This window comes from Pristis pectinata, chromosome 18 (assembly GCF_009764475.1).
Source record: "Pristis pectinata isolate sPriPec2 chromosome 18, sPriPec2.1.pri, whole genome shotgun sequence".
Lineage (NCBI taxonomy): Eukaryota > Metazoa > Chordata > Chondrichthyes > Rhinopristiformes > Pristidae > Pristis > Pristis pectinata.
Window position 1 is genome coordinate 40,475,347 of NC_067422.1, and position 19,431 is coordinate 40,494,777.

Consider the following 19,431-nt stretch of genomic DNA (forward strand, 5'->3'; position numbering starts at 1 on the left):
ATTGATTTATTTGTTTACAGGAGGTGAATGTCTGTGATTACCCATCTTTCTTGTTGAACCCTAACTTTTTCCAAACTGGGGAGGCAGTTCAGAGCCAACATACTGAGTAGTTTCAGATCACTGTTATTAGTTCTTAAATTCCTTCTTTGATTCAGTTTTTATTGCATTGATTTGCCTTAAGTGGGTAACTTCATTAAAGCCTTTCGTTTGTGTTACCTGTCCCAGGAAGAGTCAATCTTTGGCATAACCTCTGTTAACCAGTTGTACCGGGCGGGTGCTGGGTACCCTCCTTCCTGGGGGTAGTTTGACATGTTTGCGGGGCTTGTAAGGCCAACGTACACGGCAGTTAAATGTCCTCTACACTGGTGAAAGGCTGAATTCACAATGAAAGTCTTTAGTGAACCTGTTGGGTGTTCAACAAAGACCTGAGTCATGGGCTGAAAGTTGATTGGATGGTTCATCCAGGGCAGACGGGCTTGGATTAGAGATCAGTCACTGAATGATCAAAGATGTTGGCAGCAAAAGAGGACACAGGAGTTGTGGACCAGGAGCGGGTGACTAGGTTCAGTTTGGTTTGCTGTGGTTCTACGGAGAGGAAGCAGTCTCAGAGAGATCTGTTGACAAAGTCAGTTGTGTAGAAGTTTCCAGGAAGGGAGGCAGCAGGGTGGGCTGTTTAGTGGGAATAGGGTAGAGGGAGCTGGAGGTGTGTTTTAAGGTAGGGATGAATTCAGCACTCAGGTGGGTGAACCATTGACCCCGTGGGTGGGGGAGGTGGCAGGGGCAGCTGACTGCATGGCCCCACTCTTTGTGGGCGAAGAGCACTTGGGCTCCTCACCATTGGAAGCCAAAGGATGGGGTGAAGAAGATGGCTTGCAGTTGAGAGAAGGAGCTGTGTTTGCCTTTTGTAGTCAGGACAGCAGGGCTGCAGTGGCACTGGTTTGTGATCAGTCTGTGCAGTTGGACAGGGTAATCCCCAGTTTGGCAGTTTGAGACATGTTAATGGAATAAAGGCCGAGGGGCATTTGCTGTTGTTTTAAAGCACGGAGTGGATCTCCCTTCCTCACCCAGGCTTTCTCTGGTTCCCTCAGGACAGAGCTGCTGAAACTGTTGCTGACCTGTTTCTCCGAGGCCATGTACCTTCCACCCACATCTGAGGGGAATGTTCTCAATCCCTGGGTCCAGTTCTTCTGCTCAACAGAGAACCGGTGAGGCTCATCAGACATGCGGAATGGGAAATGGTGTGATGTTCCTGGACACTGTGGACTTTTGATCCCACTTCCCCCTTAGCTCCCATTGCTCTGACCCCCCCCCCCCCCCCCACCGTGTGGTCACTGATCACCCCCCCCACCGTGTGGTCACTGATCACCCCCCCCCCACCATGTGGTCACTGATCACACCCCCCCCACCATATGGTCACTGCTCACACCACCCCCCCCCCACCTTATGGTCACTGCTCACACCACCCCCCCCCCCACTGTGTGGTCACTGATCCCCCACCATGTGGTCACTGATCACCCCCCTCACCATGTGGTCAGTGACCCCACCCCCACCGTGTGGTCACCAACTGTCCATCTGTACCTGGACTTTATATCCGTTGTGGATTGTACATCTGCTTTGTTTGCCCACGGTGTTGGGTTTTATTGTAATGCCCACTCCCCACCGTGAGCTGCCGTGTAGTGCCCACTCCCCACCGTGAGCTGCCGTGTAATGCCCACTCCCCACCGTGAGCTGCCGTGTAGTGCCCACTCCCCACCGTGAGCTGCCGTGTAGTGCCCACTCCCCACCGTGAGCTGCCGTGTCTCACCTGCCTGCGGTTGCTGCTTTTTTGCAGACATGCATTGCCGCTGTTTACGTCACTGTTGAACGTTGTATGTGCCTACGACCCTGTTGGCTATGGGATCCCATACAACCACCTGCTCTTCTCTGACTACCGGGAGCCCCTGGTGGAAGTGGCTGCCCAGGTTCTCATCGCTACCCTGGACTATGATGCCTCCACCAGCCTGAGTCCGTCAGTGGATGGGACCACAACAAGTACCGCCATGGATGACACAGAGGTGAGCTCTCATGGCACACACTCACAATGTGATCAACGGCTTCACTGCTTCCGGCAGGCACGCCATGTTCAGGGAATCAGATATTCACATCGGGATGTGGCAGTAAAATGGAGCTGAGGCCAAGATCAGATCACGGCCTGCTGCTATTCCCACTTTCTGTGTCCACCCCCATGTTAAAGGGAGAAGGGGATTCAGATTTATGAGGATGTTATGAAGGATGGCAGAGTTTTGTTATTTAGTTTTCCACATTGCTGGCAAGGCCAAAATTTATTACCTGTCCTTAACTGTGCTTGAGAAGGTGGTGGTGAGCTGCCACCTTGAACCACTGCAGTCCTTCTGGTGAAGGGGCTCCCACAGTGTAGTAGGGGAGGGAGTTCCAGTATTTAGTCCCAGTGAAGGGTCAATGATACATTTCCGAGTCAGGACAGTACGTGACTTGGAGAGGAGCTTGGTGGTGCGCCCATTTGCCTGCTTGCCACATCTGTCTTGTGGTAGAGGTAATATAACAACTTCTGAAAGACAGACAGGTATGTGGATAGGAAAGGTTTAGAAGGTTGTGGGCCAAACACTGGCAAGTGGAACCAGCTTGGATGGGCATCTTTGGGCCGAAGGGCCTACTTCTGTGTTCTATGACTCTCTATGACTCCAATGGGTTTTGGAGCTTCTGTTGGAGTCACTTGGGCCAGTAACAGCAGCACATTTAAGGGATGATATACAGCGGTGCGCTGCAGGGTTGGTGGATCAGTGGTGGAAGGAATTAACGTCGACAGTTGTCAATAGCATGTCAATCAAGTCGGCTGCTTTGCAGTATTGAGTTTCTTGAGAGTTATTGCAGCTGTACTCATCCACACAAGTGAAGGGTATTCCATCACATTCCTACCTGTGCCTTGCTGATGGAGAAAAGGCTTCAGGGTGTCAAGAAGTGCGTCATTTGCCACAGAATACCCAGTGCCTGAACTGCTCTTGTAGCCACAGTGTTTTATTTGGTTGGTCTGGTTGAGGTCAAAGATCACACCCAGGATGTTGCTGGTGGAGGATTTGGCGACGGTAATGTCATTGAATGTCGAGAGTGCATGGTTGGACTCTGTCACTTTTGTGAGATGTATGTTTCTAGCCACTCTGTCAACCTGTGCCTTCGATCTAAAAGTCTTGCTGAGTGCAGGCAGGGGCTGCTTCATTTGCTGAGGAGTTGCAAATGAAATTGAACATTGTATAAGCACTACTGAACTGCCCCAGTTCTGACCTTGTGATGGAAGGAACATCACTGATGGAGCAGCTGAGGATGGTCGGGCCCAGGACACTGCCCTGAGGAACTCCTGCAGTGATGTCCTGGGGCTGGGATGGGCGACCTCCAACAACCACAATCATCTTCCAGCCACCGAAGGCCTTTTCCCCTTGATTCCCAGTTGGATCACAGAATGCTCGCAGTGTGGAAGGAGGCCATTTAGCCCACATTCTGTGCCAGCTGTATGCAAAACAGCTCCAGCTCGTCCCATTCCCTGCCGTCACTCTGTGGTTTTACAAATTCTTTCCTTTCAGCTACTTAACCAGTTCTCTTTTGAATGCTCCGGTTGTATATGTCTGCAGTACCATGCATTCTAGACCCTCACCACACATTGCATGAAAAGTTTTCTCCTCGTATCATTTTTGGTTCTTTGGCAGTCGCCTTCATTCTTCATACGTAGGGTTTTCACCCTTCTACCAATGGGAGCAGTTCTTTATCCATTCCCTCTATACCCTTCCTGATTTTAGATAGCTCCATCTGACCCATGTGTGACACGTAAACACACAAGACTGCAGATGATGAAAGTCCAGGTGAAGAGTCTTGACCTGAAACGTCGGCTGTCCATTGTCCTCCACAGATGCTGCCTGACCCGCTGAGTTCCTCTGGCATTTTGTTTTTTGCCCCATGTGTAACGTACTCTGTTCTAAAGAGAACAGCCCTACTGCCCACATCACTGAAGAGCCTTGACACTGGAATCATTTTTGTTCATCCCATAGAGCCCTGGTGTTATGTAGCCCTTCACCCACCACGTCCATCTCGGCCGTGTCCTTGGAGCGGAGGAATACAAAATTATGGGAGGCACAGGTAGCGAATCTAAGACCAGAGGGATAGGATTAAGGTGAGGAGTGAGGTTAGAGGGGATCTGAGGAAGATTTTTTTCCTTCCGGAGGGTGGTTGGAGTCTGGAACGTGCTGCTTGAGAAGTGGTGGCGGCAGAGACTCTCACAACATTTAAGGAGCATCTAAGCACCTTAATCACCAACATATAGAAGGGTCTGGACCACGTGGTAAATGGGATGAGTGCAGATAGGTACTTGATGGTTGGCATTGGATGAGGTGGGCAGAAGGGCCTGTTTCTGTGCTGCAGGACTTAGTGATTTACAGGAACAGGTTGGCCCTGAACTTTCATTATTTTACTTTAAAAATACTGAACTTCTAAATGCACTTTACCTGCAAGCAGCTGCTCCCAGTCTAATTTTGCCAGGTCAGGTCAAATGATATTGAAATCAGCCTTCACCCAGTTCATAGAATGAAAGAATGGTATAGCACAGAAACAGGCCCAGGGCCCACCGCGCCCATGCTGACCATGGTTGCCTGTCTACACGAGTCCCATTGCCCACATCAGGCCCGTGTCCTCTGCACCTTTCTGTCCTTGTCTGAATGTCTTTTAAACATTGTAATTGTATCTGCCTCTACCACCTCTCCTGGCAGCTCGTTCCAGATCTTCAATATTTACTCCTCAGATCTCCTTTAAATTTCTCCCCTCTTACTTTAAACTTGTGCCCTCTAGTTCTAGACTCCCCTGCCTGGGGAAAAGACTGTGTATCCTATCTCTGCCTGTCGTAATTTTATAAACTGCCTCAAGGTCACCCCTCAGCTGCCTACGTTCCAGTGCGAATATCCAATCTCTCCTTATAGTTACAGCCCTGCGTTCCAGACAACATCCTGGTGAATCTCATGTGCACTCTCCATATCACCCTCTGTATTACTACGTCCTGTAGTGAGGTAACCAGAACCGTACACAATACTCTGTGAGACCTAACTAATGATGTCTCAACTCTTATACTAAATGCCTTGCTCTATAAAGCATCATGGCAAGTACCTTTTTCATTACCCTATCCAGCTGTGCCATTTACTGTACTCGTCCTACTAGAATCTGTGCATTACCTCACACGTGGATTATGCCATGCATTTACCTTGTTCCTCAGGAGCACGTGGCACTGGAAGTCATCCAGAAATTCCAACCTTAGTGGTCCAGCTCTTTGATCTGCTGCCCAGCTCCCTACATTCATGTTGCAGGACCTCATCCCTTTTGTTGTTGGTACTGACATGCACTGTGATCATTGGCTCCTCCCCCTCCCCCTTTAGAATGTCCTGCAGCTGCTGTGAGACGTCCCTGACCCCGGTACCGGGGAGGCAACCTACCATTTGAGAGCCTCTTTGACAGCCACAGAAACACCTGTCTGCTCCCCTTATAATGGAATCCCCTATCACTGCATCTCTCCTTGTCTTTCCCTTCCCCTGCTGTGCAGCGGAGCCAACTGCGATGCCACAACTTGACTGTTGTTGCTTTGCCCTGAGAGGCTGTCCCCCCAACAGTATCCAACACAGTTTATCTTTGTGAGGGGAGGGTGTCACAGGGGACCCCCGCACTACCTCCCTCACCTACTGTACTCTTCCTGGTGGTCACCATGTTCAACCATTGCTTGTGGAGTGACCAGCTCACTGAACGTGCTGTCCATGATGTCCTCAGCATCGTGGATGCTCCACAGTGAGTCCGTCCGCAGTTCTAGCTGTACAATGCGGTCAGTCAGGAGCTGCACCTGGACACATTCCCTGCACACGTGTTTGCCAGGGATACTGGAAATCTCCTGAATTTCCCATGTGTTGCCAGAGAAATATTCTATGGGTCTGAGTTCTACAGACAAACCCTTGGACTCAGCACTTACTTGCCCCCTTTAAGTTATTCTGGTTATGTTAGGAGTCTTCCAAATTAAACACTAGCTACTGCAATCTAAGTTCCCTGAAATAGATAAAGAATGGGCTAGAATAACCATCTGTTGCCACTCACCAATCCACTGCCTCCACTGCCACATCGCTTCCTGAAAAGTCATGTCACTTCAAGCTCCCATCTACACTTCCCACCTTCACAACACTTCATGATCAGTCCTTTGCCCTCATATCCTGCAGCTCTACTCATGAAGTCCAGGAGTCCATGTGCTTTTTTTAACCATTTTCTCAACCTCTCTGCCGCCTTCAATGCACATATACCCACATTTACCTCTCTCTTGTTGTTGCTCTTTTTATCCTTAGGTTATATTCCCTATTGCCGGTCTTCTGACCAAAGTATGACTGTGCCTGAAGGTTCATCCGCCCATTCCACCAGTCTGTCCGGAACACACTCAAGAAACTCCTCACCCCTCTCTGCCTCTTGTGATGTCACTATCAACATATTCAAGGCCCCCTCCCATCCCAATCATTTTCTCGTCTCCCCCCTTCCATTGGGTAGAAGATACAAAATCTTGAGAATACATATCATTAGGTTCAAAGACAGCTTCTGTCTCACTGTTATAAGACTCTTGAACAGACATCGTATATGATAAAGATGAACTCTTGCTCTCTTGGTCATGGCCCTTGCACCTTATTTGTCTACCTGCACTGCACAGTAACATGATATTCTGCAGTCTGTCTACCTCAATATACCTCAGTATGGAATGATCTGTCTGGATGGCACACATGCAAAAGCCTTTCACTGTATCTCGGTACATGTGACAATAATAATTGTCGGTTATCCCCAGATGGTCAAATGGGCTAGTTGCAGTCCCCCATTTTCTCCACTCTTGTGGTTTTTGGACATCTCTGCAATTTCCCTGCAAATTCTCTCCCCAGTATCCTCCCCAGTACTTGCAGACCTATAAAATAGTCCCACTGTTGTAATCTGCATCTCTGTGGTTGCTTGATTCTGAAGAGCCAGTTTCCGTCTTTGGTCATTCCAGGACGTTGTACGGTACGATAACGTTCTCTTTAATCAATGCCTCTCCTTCCTTCCCTTCCCGATCGTTCCCTTTGCAGAAATGGAAGGGGTGTAGAGAGGGGATGCAGAAGCAGATTGAGGATGCTGAGGGCCTGGAACTTGCTGCCTCACCAGGTGGCTGTAGCAGAAGCTCTCCACACATGTCTGAGCAGCTGTCGTGATGTAGAGCTGCAAAATCAATGAATCTTGGCCGGCATGGCTGCAGTGGGCAGGAAGGCTTCCTCCACTTCCCCTTCTCATTGAAACCAGTTGTATCCCTCGGCTCCTGTTTCCCTTGGATCAGGGGGCGTCTAGTCTGCTTATTGAGCACCATGTCGGCCGTGGTCTGACCTACAAAGCCATCAGGGAAGGAAGGTGAAATGTTGGAACTATCCCCGTCTACATGGTTCTTGGTTCAAAACTTTGTTCTTTTGTCCCTTCCAGCCTCCTGGTCCTGAGAATCTGTTTGTCAACTACCTTTCCCGAATCCACAGAGAGGAGGTAAGAATCCTTACTCTGCAGAGTTCTCGCTGCGAGGGTGACAGGGGACTGGAACACTGATGCAACTGTTGACCGGGAAGGGAGAGAAGGATAAACTAGTCAACAGTAGAACAATCCCAATGTTACCATTGACTTGGCAGAATCTTTAGTCTAACAATGCTTTTGAGAAGGACCTTTCTGGTTAAAGGTTCCCTGTAAGTGCAGTTTATCGTTGCTATGGCTGTGCGTTGAGAGGTGGGGTGGGAGGCATCTTGGAGGTGGGAATCGGAAGTGTCCACAGATACCACCCAGGTGAGCACCAGAGATAACAATACAGGAGGAAGGAGATGAACAGCAGGATGTCCTCTGACCTCACTGGATAGATACAAGTGGAACTATGAATTTTACAGGGGATGTTAAGATGGATTCATCAGGGTGATACGGTTAGATCATAGAACAGTACAGCACAGGGACAGGCCCTACAGCCCACAATGTTGTGCTGAACTAATTAAACAATAATTAAATGCCTAACTAAACTAATCCCTTCTGCTTACACAATGTCCCTCATTCTCTGTACATTGATGTGCCTTTTAAATGCCTCTAGCATATTTGTCAACATTACCACATCTGGCAGCACATCCCAGGCACCCACAGCTCTCTGTGTTTAAAAAAAAATTGCCCCGCACATCTCCTTTGAACTTACCCCTCTCGCCTTAAATGCCCCTCTGGTATTAGATGTTTCGACCCTGGGGGAAAAGATACCGGCTGGCTACTCTATCTATGCCTCTCGTAAACTTATAAACTTCTGTCGGATCTCCCGCAGCCTCCGCTGCTCCAGAGAAAACAACCCAAGTTTGTCCAACCTTTCCTTATAGGACATGCCCTCTAATCCAGGCAGCATCCTGGTAAACCCCTTCTATACCCTCTCCAAAGCCTCCGCATCCTTCCTATAATGGGACAACCAAAACTGAATACCTAACCAGAGTTTTATAAAGCTACAACATAACTTTGTGTCTCTTGAACTCAATACCTTGACTAATAAAGGCAAGCATGCGATATGCCTTCTTTACCTGTGCAGCCACTTTCAGGGAGCTATGGACTTGGACCCCAAGATCCCTCTTTACAAGGTCCCTCTTAAGGGTCCTTGACAATTGATCTCTTGACATTTGACCTCCCAAAGTACAACACCTTACACTTAGCCGGAATTAACTCCAGCTGCCATTTCTCTGCCCATATCTGCAACTGATCTATATCCTGCTGTATCATTTGGCAATCTTCTACACCATCCACAACACCACCAATCTTTGTATCATCTGCAAACCTATGAACCCACCCATCCACATTTTCATCCAGGTCATTTAAATATATATCTCAAACAGCAGAGGTCCCAGTATGGATCCCTGTGGAACACCACTAGTCACTGCCCTCCAGCCAGAATAAGTCCCATCGTCCACTACCCTCTGCCTTCTATGGGCAAACTAATTCTGAATCCAAACGGCCATCACCATGGATCCCATGCATCTTAATCTTCTGGATGAGCCTCCCATGAGGGACCTTGTCAACCGCCTTACTAAAGTCCATGTAGACAATATGCACGGCTCTACCTTCATCAATCACCCTCGTCACCTCCTCGAAAACCTCAAGTTAGTAAGGTACGACTTGTCCTGCACAAAGCCAAGCTGACTGTCCCTAATTAGGCCATGCTTTTCCAAATGCTCATCAATCCTATCCCTGAGAATCCTCTCCAATAGCTTCCCCACCACCAACGTGAGACTCACTAGTCTATAGTTACCAGGATTATCCCTAGATAAATTAGTGTAATTGAGAGTTACTGCACAGAAATAGGCCCTTCGATTCTGCACCAACCACCAATTTACACTAATTCCATGTTAATCCCGTTTTTTATTCTCCCCACATTCTCATCAACTGCCCCCAGGTTCTACCCCTCACCTACACACTAGGGGCAAGTTACTGCTGCCAATTAACCTACCGACCCCTGTCTTTGGGATGTGGAAGGAAACCGGACGACCTGGGAGAATCCCACAGTCACAGGGAGAATGTGCAAACTCCACACAGACAGAGCCAGACGTCAGCATTGTACCCGGGTCTGTAGCCCCGTGAGGCAGCTGCCCATGGATCCACCATATTTATTTACCATCTTTTCTGTTTATGCTGATCAATTCAATTTACAACGCCAGTTAACTTACCAACCTGCATGTCTTTGAGATGTGGGAGGAAACCGGAGCACCGGGGGAAGCCCACAGGGTCACGGGGAACATGCAAACTCCACACACACAGAAGCTGTGATGAGGACTAATCCTGGGTCGCTGGAGCTGTGAGGTAGTGGTTCTTCTAGCTGAACCACACTCCACCTCAGGTGCAAATGTGTTCAGTTGTAATGTTAATATTTCTGCAATTTTATCCCCGGTGGCCCAACCCCATTCTGATTTTATTATTTCTTTAAGTCCTGTACAGTGTTTTAATTTTTTTCATTTTGTTAATTTATTAATGGAATGAGAGCACCACTGGAAAGATGAGCAGCTATTGTTTAGTTTACTTGGTCCTGTCAGAAGATGTTTAAAAACCACTCCCTCACTGGGCCTGGAGTCACATGCAAGCCAGGCTGGGTAAGGGGAGCAGATTCCCTTTCCTCAGGCATCAGTGAATCAGATGGGTCTTCATGACAGTCCAGTCATCTTGTCTGCGCTGGTACTGTTAGTATCGTTCAGCTTCAAGTTACTTAATTAACTGAATTTAAATTCTGCAGCTGTGGGACATAACTGTGTCTCCAGCTCAGGCTTCTTGAACTTAGAACTTTATGAGTATATCATCATTTAATGTTCCTTGATAATTGAACGTCATAATTCATCTTTGACTTTCTAATTATTCCTTGCCCCGTCTGACTGATTTGAGTTGTCCCCTGCTACCTCTGCTCCCCTGACCGTGTCCCTGCTGGATGCCTGACCCCTGATATTCAGCTTGTTCCTCGTGACATCTTTCATCCATGGTACAGCATTGACGTCAGCTTGTTATTGCTTCTCAGCTGAATATGTTTTTAACAAACATTACTGAACACCAAATGTATTTCCTTGATTATCTGTCCTCCAGTATTTAAGATTTTAATAATTTCCTACTGCATTTTACTTCTGCGGTGGAGGTTGTGCTGGTCTGTTGAGCTGCACCAAGATGGTGCCATTGAACCTGCAAAGATGTTGGCTCTTGATGGAACTGTTCCAGGGGGGCTTTCTGACCGCCTTGTTGTCAGTCTGTAGAGCAAAAAAATAAGTGATGGCTGTTTCTGATTTTTACTGCACAGGATTTTCAGTTCATTCTGAAGGGCCTTGCTCGCCTGCTCAACAATCCCCTGCTACAGACTTACTTACCCAACTCCACCAAAAAAATCCAGTTCCACCAGGAGCTGCTGGTCCTCTTCTGGAAACTGTGTGACTTCAACAAAGTAAGGACTTTACACAGACTGGTAACCATTGAAAGCAAAATGGGATAGACAGGGATAAATTACAACAGGTAGCCAGTGTCACTGCGATACCTGGGGAGGGAGGGAGGGTCACTGCGATACCTGGGGGGGGGGAGGAGGGAGGGAGGGTCACTGCGATACCTTGGGGGGGGAAGAGGGAGGGAGGGTCACTGCGATACCTGGGGGGGGAGGGGGGAGGGGGGGAGGGTCACTACGATACCTGGGAGGGAGGGAGGGAGGGTCACTGCGATTGCTGGGGGTTCACTGCGATGCCTTGGGAGGGTCACTGCATCGATACCCAGCGAGGGTCACTGCAATATCCAGGATGAGAGGTGGGTCACTGCGATACTTGGAGGGTGAGAGTCGCTGTGACGCCGGGGCAGGATGTGTGGGGCTGGTCTGTGACACAGCTTTTTATTATTGTTCTGTGCACTCCAAGTATGTTTTATGTTAAATTGTTTTGCTGGTTTGTGTACGAGGTTTGCAGAGCCAGCAATGTTTCAGCTGCTAGTGGATAACAATGAAATGCAACTGTTGGAAATGATGTGGCATGACTAGTCTGGTTTTCTTCTTTTCCAGAAATTTCTTTTCTTTGCGCTGAAGAGCAGTGATGTCCTGGATATCCTGGTGCCCATCCTGTATTACCTGAATGACGCCAGGGCTGACCAGTGTAAGCATCGCACCCACGTCACTTACACAGCCTCCAGTGAGCCCACCTGGGTAGATCTAGAAATAAGAAGGGGGTGCTCACCTTGGGATTGTACTACAGGTCCCCTAGTAGTCAGTGGGAATTAGAGGAGCAAATATGTGGGGAGATTGCTGATAGCTAATGGATTAATAGGGTTGTAATGGTAGGTGATTTTTAACTTCCCTGATATTGACTGGGACTGCCGCTGGAGGCAAGCACATCATACACCTTCTTCACCACTCTGTATCCCCAAGTCACCACTTTCGGGGAACTATACCCTGAGGTCTCTCTGTTCTACAACACTCCCCGGGCCCTGCCATTCACTGTGTAGATCCTGCCCAGGTTTAACTTCCCAAAGTGCATCACTTGGCACTTGTCTGGGTTAAGCTTCATCTGCCATTCCCTTGCCCAGTTTTCCAGTTGATCTGGTAGCGGTCAGCGTAACGCTATTACAGCACCAGTGACCCAGGTTTGTACGTTCTCCCTGTGTCTGAATGGGTTTCCTCTGGGTGCTCTGGTTTCCTCCCACATTCCAAAGGTGTACGGGTTAGGAAGTTGTGGGCATGCTATGTTGGCGCTGGAAGCGTGGTGACACTTGCGGGCTGCCCCCAGAACACACTACGCAAAAGCTGCATTTCACTGTGTGTTTCGATGTACACGTGACTAATAAAGAAATCTAATCTTATCTGTTGTAACCTTAGACCACCTTCTTCACTGTCCACAACACCACCAGACTGGAGCGTAGGCATTGTACTGGGACTGTATTGATTGAATGTTTGTTTTATATAAACCATCAGTGAGTTCTCCCCTGGGCTGGCATGGTTTTCCCAGTGAGTGGGTGGTGTGGTTTGGTGGTGATTTGCCTTATCTAAAGTAAAGCAGTAGTGGGTGGGTTGCCATTGCCTTGGGGCCCTGGGACAGGTGGTTACCCCTGCTGCAACTGGCTGGATGGGTCTTGACTCTGTTCCCTTGGTGCTTGGAAGCCCCACTGGCTACATTCAGACATGAAGCACAGTCATGTAAGCAGTTAGCCACCAGCCATTGGTTCTTTGGTTCGGGGTGTGGGTCTAACTGACAGAAAGGGAGGGAAACATCTCATCATTTTCCTTTCCTCTTGTAGCACGAGTGGGTTTGATGCACATCGGGGTCTTCATCCTCCTGCTTCTCAGTGGAGAGCGTAACTTTGGTGTCCGACTGAACAAACCTTACTCGGTTCGTGTGCCCATGGACATCCCGGTATTCACTGGAACACATGCCGACCTTCTTATCGTTGTATGTATCAGTGATCCCTGGTGTCACTTGCGATCTGAGAATGACAACTCCAATCCCAAATAGTCAACTGAGGATTTGAATAGAGTTTAAACCATTGTAAAAGAAAGGCAGAAATGCAATGAAACACTATTTTTAAGATGTCTGAAAGCAGTTTATAATTCTTCAGAACAGTAACTGCTGTTGTAGTCAGGTAAACATGACTTGCCCACTGCAGGATGCCCTTCAGTGCAATGTGACAATGACCAGGTGACCTGTTTCTGTTCTTTTGGCTGCAAAATAAATTTTATCAAGGAGACAAGGGAGCACTCTTCAAAAGCTGGTCCTGGGAACCTTTCCCCTCAGTACTGTTACTGAGTCAATCCTGACACCAATTAGGGCAATTCCAGTCAGTTCTGCCGGAGGTGCTGTCTTTCAACTGGGCTATTGAGTCACCTGTGTGTACCAGATCCATGCCATTATTTCGGAGAAGACCAGGAATTCTCCAGTATCTGGGCCAAAGTTAATCTCATTCGATAATCATCAGTAATAGATGACTTGGTTGTTTAATGCATTGATTTATCAGGGAATTCTCTGTGCACAAAGTGGCAGGCAAGATTCCAACGTCACTGTAGTAGATGCGCTTCTAAGATATTGCATTGTCTGTAAGATGGCTAGGGAAGTCCTGGGATTATTCATGAAACAGTACAAATTATTCACATAAAGCATTAACGATCTTTTGCACAGAATCAGACCACTTCAGTTTTGGAGACACAAGAGACTGCAGATGCTGGAATCTGGAGCAATAAACAATCTGCTGGAGGAGCTCAGTGGGTCGAGCAGCATCTGTGGGGGGGAAAGGAATTGTCGACAATTCAGGTCAAAACCCTGCGTCAGTCCTTATGCTGCTCGACCTATGCTGAGTTCCTCCAGAAGATTGTTTGTCACTTAAATTTTGGTCTTTCTCCCAAATTAATTATCTCTTCCAGCTCTGCCTCCTGTCCCTCCCTGTACTTACAGGGGCCGAGATAAAAAGTTGAACAGGTTTAATTGGTGAGACAGTTGACCAAAGGCTGGGTAGTCGTGGTGAAGGTGGGAAGAATGGGTTTGAATGCAGGAGAGTGAAAGTCAATGCTAACAGAGGAGCAAAGGGAAGAGGAGTAAATGGGGTGGAGGGAGGTGTGATGTGGGTCTGGAAAGGTTGGTGAGTACAAAATGGGCAGGAATTTGATATGGATTGTACTAGAGTACAAATCGAGCGGAATGGCTGCATTTGAGGGATCTGCAGTGGGGAGGGGAAGGTTGTGGCCGTGTATGAATTATCTGCTCTGAATTTAGACTGTTGTTTTATGACAGGTATTTCACAAGATCATCACAAGTGGGCATCAGCGTTTGCAGCCTCTGTTTGATTGTCTGCTCACCATTGTTGTTAATGGTATGTCTCAGGAATTCTTCACTCAAGTTTCTCACTGTTAACTGAAATGTTTTCTTTAATGGCAATAAACTGTTTTTGTTTACCACTTGTTGGTTTAACCATCCATGGCCCGAGACGCACCCTTGCCTCTGAACCAGTAACATGGGTTCAAGCCCCATTGCAGTGCTGAACCAATGATTTAGGTTAGCAGGACTGCAGGTATCTCTTTTCTGAGAAGACACTAAAATTAACCGCTGCCTGTGACCCAGAGGTAGGAAAGGTCCCATGGGGCTGCTTCTGAAGAAGAGCAGGAGTTCTCCCATTCTTTAACCCTCAGTAAGCATCACTAAACCCTTTGTTTAGAGATCATATCATTGCTGTTTATGGATCTTGCTGCATGCTCACTACCTGTCACTATTCCTCCAGTCTAGAAAGCCCGTATCTTTTGGAGGATACATCTCCTGTTTGCTGAGACGGCCTTCTGTTTCTTGCCACTGTATCCTACAGAAGTGTTGATAGGAGTGGCTGTTATAGTAGGTGAGCTGGGAGTGAAGGTCTTTATCTGCACACTTGCAGGATTTTGAAGGGTCACGACATGAAACCTGAGCGAGGTTATGGAATATCGTTTCTGGTCTTGCTCCTTGGAGAATTGCTCTTAGAACTTGGGTCTTTTGCAACCTCCTCCTCGTTCCTCTTCATTTCTGGTACATACCATAAACTTCCCAACACCCCTGGACATCATCAATTAGGACACAGATCTGCATCAGTAATCCTGGGGGCACACTCCCTGCCCGGCTGAACATCTATTACAGAATCCTCCAGACTCACTCCCACCAGAAGTGTGCCTGCAAGTACTTAGTGTGCAGTAATCAACAAAGCTATGCGCCATGTGCCAAACATGTTTGGGCATGCTTGAAATCTGGGCAGCAGTGATACCAGCAGCAATGGATGCAGGTAGCCCCGCGCAGCGCCTCTTAATTATCAGCAGAATAGCACGTTCGTAAGGTCTGTGTCATTCTTGTACCAGTGAATAGAGTCCTGCATTCTCAGGTTGCTGCCGTGTAAATTAAAGCAAACGGTTGGAAGACTACAGAACAGAGATTGCTAGTACATACTACAAGCTTTTCAGTCAAACAGGTTGTTGGATCAGGAAGGTTGTGATGCCATGAAGCCTCACATGATGCTGAGGGAACAGAAGGTAGATCCCACTGGGATTCAGATCTAATGGAGAACAAACTCCCCCAAGTGAGGACCACCTCCACCTTGTGTCCTTAATTGCTCTCATCTGGATGTGACTCCGGTCTTGGTGGCAGTTAACTGCCATCTGAGGTGGCCTAACAAGCATCTCATTTGCATGAGATTCCAACCCAGGGTTCTGGAGGGTAAACAGAATGATGGAGATACTCAGCAAGTCAGGCAGCATCTATAGAGAGAGAGAGAGGGAGGGTCAGCATTACAGTTCAGTGACCTTTCATCATGACTGACGAAGGTCATTGACCTGAAGTGTTAACACATTTTCTGTTTTTGTTTCAGATTTCCAGTATCTCAGTTTTTTTTGCTTTCCAATCAGGATTCAAGTAGAGCTGCCCCCACTGGCTCAGGAGAACTAGGGATGGGCTACCAATGTCCATCTCTCTGGCCCCACATTTATATGAGAGTAAAGAATTGTATGGATTGTCTGAGATGAACGAGAATAGGTTTCAAATGGATTACATATGTATTGTGTATCTGGTTTTTGTTGTAGTCTCTCCGTATCTGAAGAGTTTGTCCATGGTTGCTGCAAATAAACTTCTGCACCTACTGGAAGCCTTCTCTACAACATGGTTCCTGTTCACAGCCTCTCAGAACCACCACCTGGTCTTCTTCCTTCTGGAAGTTTTCAATAACATCATCCAGTACCAGTTTGATGGTAAGTATGTTCTCACTGTCTGAAAACTGTACTGTAAGTTGCTTTGAATGTCAAATGATATTACATTGTAAATAAATCGGCATAAGTTGACTGCATAAATGGTCTGCAAGTTTAGGTGAACGATCATATTAAGATGCTGTGAATGATGCTGTTGGAACTGAAGACTAGGTCGCTGGGAGGTAATCTTCTGGGGTTGGAGCTGAGCTGAGCACCGTTGTGATTTTAATTTATAATGTCCCTGCCCACGGAGTGTGCGATGGGACAGTGCAGAGGGAGCCTTGCTCCTTGTCTAAACCATGCTGCCTCTGCCTGGTACTGGAGTGTCATTGAGTCTCAGAGTGATACAGCACAGAAACAAGCCCTTCAGCCTACCGTGATCGTGCCAGCTGTCAATTGCCCATGTCCACAAATCCCGATTACTACACTTGGCCCGTGGCCTCCTGTACCTTTGTGGTTCAAGTGTTCGTCCAGATGCTGCTTAACTGTTGTGAGGGTCTCTGCCTCCACCACCCCCTCAGGCAGTGCGTTCCAGATTCCACCCCCACCTCTGGGGGAAAAATTCATTTCCTCAGATCCCCTCTGAATCTCTTAAGCTGATGCTCCTTAAATCCCTGCCCTGTGGTCTTAGACGTTGCAGTCTTGGGGAAAAGTTTCTCACTATCTACCTTGTCTGCACCCCTCGTAATTTTGGATATCTCTGCCAGGTTCCCCTCAGCCGCCTCCTCTCCAAGGAAAACAGACCCAGCCTCTCCTTGTAAAGAAACACTTCATCCCAGGCAACACCCTGGGAAATCTGTGCACCCTCTCCAGTGTAATCCCATCCTTCCTACAGTGCGGTGACCACAACCGCACACAGTATTTGAGCTTTGGCCTAACCAATGTTTTATGAAGCTGGACCAGGACCTCCCAGCTTTTATACTCCAGGCCCCTTTGTCACCACTCTATCTACCTGTGCTGCCACCTTCAGGGATTAGTGGACTCTTACACCAAGGTCCCTTTGTTCCCCAATATTGTCTCCGTTCCTACCATTCATGGTGCGTGTCTGACCCTTATTAGACTCCCCAAAGTGCATCAGCTTGCACTTACTGGGATTAAATTCCATTTGCCATTGTTCTGCCCAATTTACCAGCCGATCAATATCATTATGTAGCCTAAAACTAACCTTCTCACTATCGACAACACCACCAGCGTTCGTGTCATCAACTTATTAATTATGCCTCCTGTTTCACATCTAATTGTTAATGGATATAACAAACAGCAATGTTCCCAGCATTGATCCCAGTGGTGCATCACTGGTCATGGGCTTCCAGTGTGTGATGGGGCAGTGTAGAGGGAGCTTCACTCTGTCAAACCCCTGCCCTGGGAGTGTGTGATGGGACGTGGCAGAGGGAGCTTCACTCTGTCAAACCCCTGCCCTAGGAGTGTGTGATGGGACGTGGCAGAGGGAGCTTCACTCTGTCGAACCCCTGCCCTGGGAGTGTGTGATGGGGCGTGGCAGAGGGAGCTTCACTCTGTAGCTGCTCTTGGTGCATGTAGTGTCAGATATTTGCTGAAATACAGATTTATTGATTATTGACCGATGAGTTAAGGTTAAGGAGGGAGGTTAATTGGGATAAGTTGTGGAAGCAATGCTGTGTTGTATGTAACTCAGTGAATGATGAGGGGCTCGTGGGAGTAATTCCCACAGCTGTGACTGTGGCTTGGTGGGATGGTGTTAGCTGCTCTGTTTTGAACTGACCTTTCCGCAGACTGAGACCATTCCTCCTTGTTTAGGGAATTCAAACCTGGTATACGCCATCATTCGGAAGCGCAATGTCTTCCACCAGCTCGCCAATCTCCCGACTGACCCTGCTGCCATCCAGAAAGCCTTACAGAGGAAGAAGAAATCAGCTGAGCCCATCTCACGGACTAACTCACAGGAGGGAGTGTCCATGGAAGGATCACGGCCGGCAGCTCCTGCAGAGCCAGGCACTTTGAAGACCAGCCTTGTTGCAACCCCAGGTACTGCCCCGTAAACACTGCCCCACTACAGCACCGGACAGAGCAGTCACACACCAGGCAAGAACCCTGTCTCTCCCCACACCACTGGCTTTACACAGCCATCCGTTACTGCTCTGGTAACTGGTTAACTCTGGTCACCGGCTATCACTGACCTCGGCTCTGGTTAACACTGAGCTCACTCTCCTCACTTTGTGTTCAGGTATCGATAAGCTTACAGAGAAATCACAGATCTCGGAGGATGGGACGCTGAGCCGTGTGGATCAGGGTCAGGCTCAGACTGAGGACGGTAGTCTTGCAGTGACCAGCGACACTGAATCGTCAGGCGGGGTTTGTGATGTTCAGGTATTACTCCAATGTTACTCCCTCTCTGTCACTCCCTGTCTCTTTTGCTGGGTCAGTCCTATAGAACTGCTGAACCTTCTCCTAAACAAGGAAAAAGGCTTGAGTCATATTGCAATTTCCCTGACTTCAAGAGGCCCTGAAGAGTTTTTCAACTAATGCAGTGAAATAGAGATAATGTTGTGGGAAAGGCCATTGTTTACCTGTTTAATTAGATACTCTCAGCAAGATCATCAGGGTTTTCTTATCTCAGTATGTTGAGATAATGTGGTGGGAAATTGGCTGGGAATGTGCTGTAATGTCATTATTGCCTCCTCTGACAGTTAGCGCTATCTCGTTCCCTTGTAGGGACGCTGATACAGTCGCTGTTAATCAACCATGCTGGTGTGAGGCTGGAGCCACACAGACTAGGGAAAGCAGGGCAGATTTAGATTCTGCTGTAATGCCTTCCGCAGGTGCTGGCTGAGCTGTTGGTTTGCTATCCCTGGGGTTACCTAACATCACCCAGAGCTTAATGTCTTGGCAGTAATCACTTTCTACAGCCTATCTACTTTCTTCTCAGTAGCTGATGGCAATCATCTGCAGCTTTATTAAATTTATAGAGAGATCTCCACATTATAAATTGCTCCAAAATCCATGGCCTGGATTAACAAAAGACATGAATTTGAGGTAAAGGGCAAGAGGGAACCTTTGAAATCTCGGTTCAGGAGGGAGGAGAATTGTAAAGTTTGCGTTTAATGTTTTGAACTGCGTATTGTGGAGAAATCCAGTTTTAAAATCATGAAATTGAAAGAAGGGATGACAGT

The 19,431-nt window shown here is 47.9% G+C and overlaps 1 protein-coding gene across 1 annotated transcript in view; it reads left to right on the plus strand.

Annotated features, from left to right (window-relative positions):
- LOC127579785 (protein HID1) overlaps positions 1 to 19,431 on the plus strand; it is a 135,830-nt gene that overhangs the window by 67,805 nt on the left and 48,594 nt on the right. The window contains exons 6-15 of the mRNA XM_052032713.1: positions 1,089 to 1,205; positions 1,832 to 2,054; positions 7,516 to 7,572; positions 10,868 to 11,008; positions 11,606 to 11,696; positions 12,835 to 12,986; positions 14,319 to 14,397; positions 16,121 to 16,285; positions 18,059 to 18,286; positions 18,486 to 18,628. Of these exons, the coding sequence (XP_051888673.1) occupies positions 1,089 to 1,205; positions 1,832 to 2,054; positions 7,516 to 7,572; positions 10,868 to 11,008; positions 11,606 to 11,696; positions 12,835 to 12,986; positions 14,319 to 14,397; positions 16,121 to 16,285; positions 18,059 to 18,286; positions 18,486 to 18,628 (1,396 nt within the window). The remainder of the gene's footprint in view (positions 1 to 1,088; positions 1,206 to 1,831; positions 2,055 to 7,515; positions 7,573 to 10,867; positions 11,009 to 11,605; positions 11,697 to 12,834; positions 12,987 to 14,318; positions 14,398 to 16,120; positions 16,286 to 18,058; positions 18,287 to 18,485; positions 18,629 to 19,431) is intronic.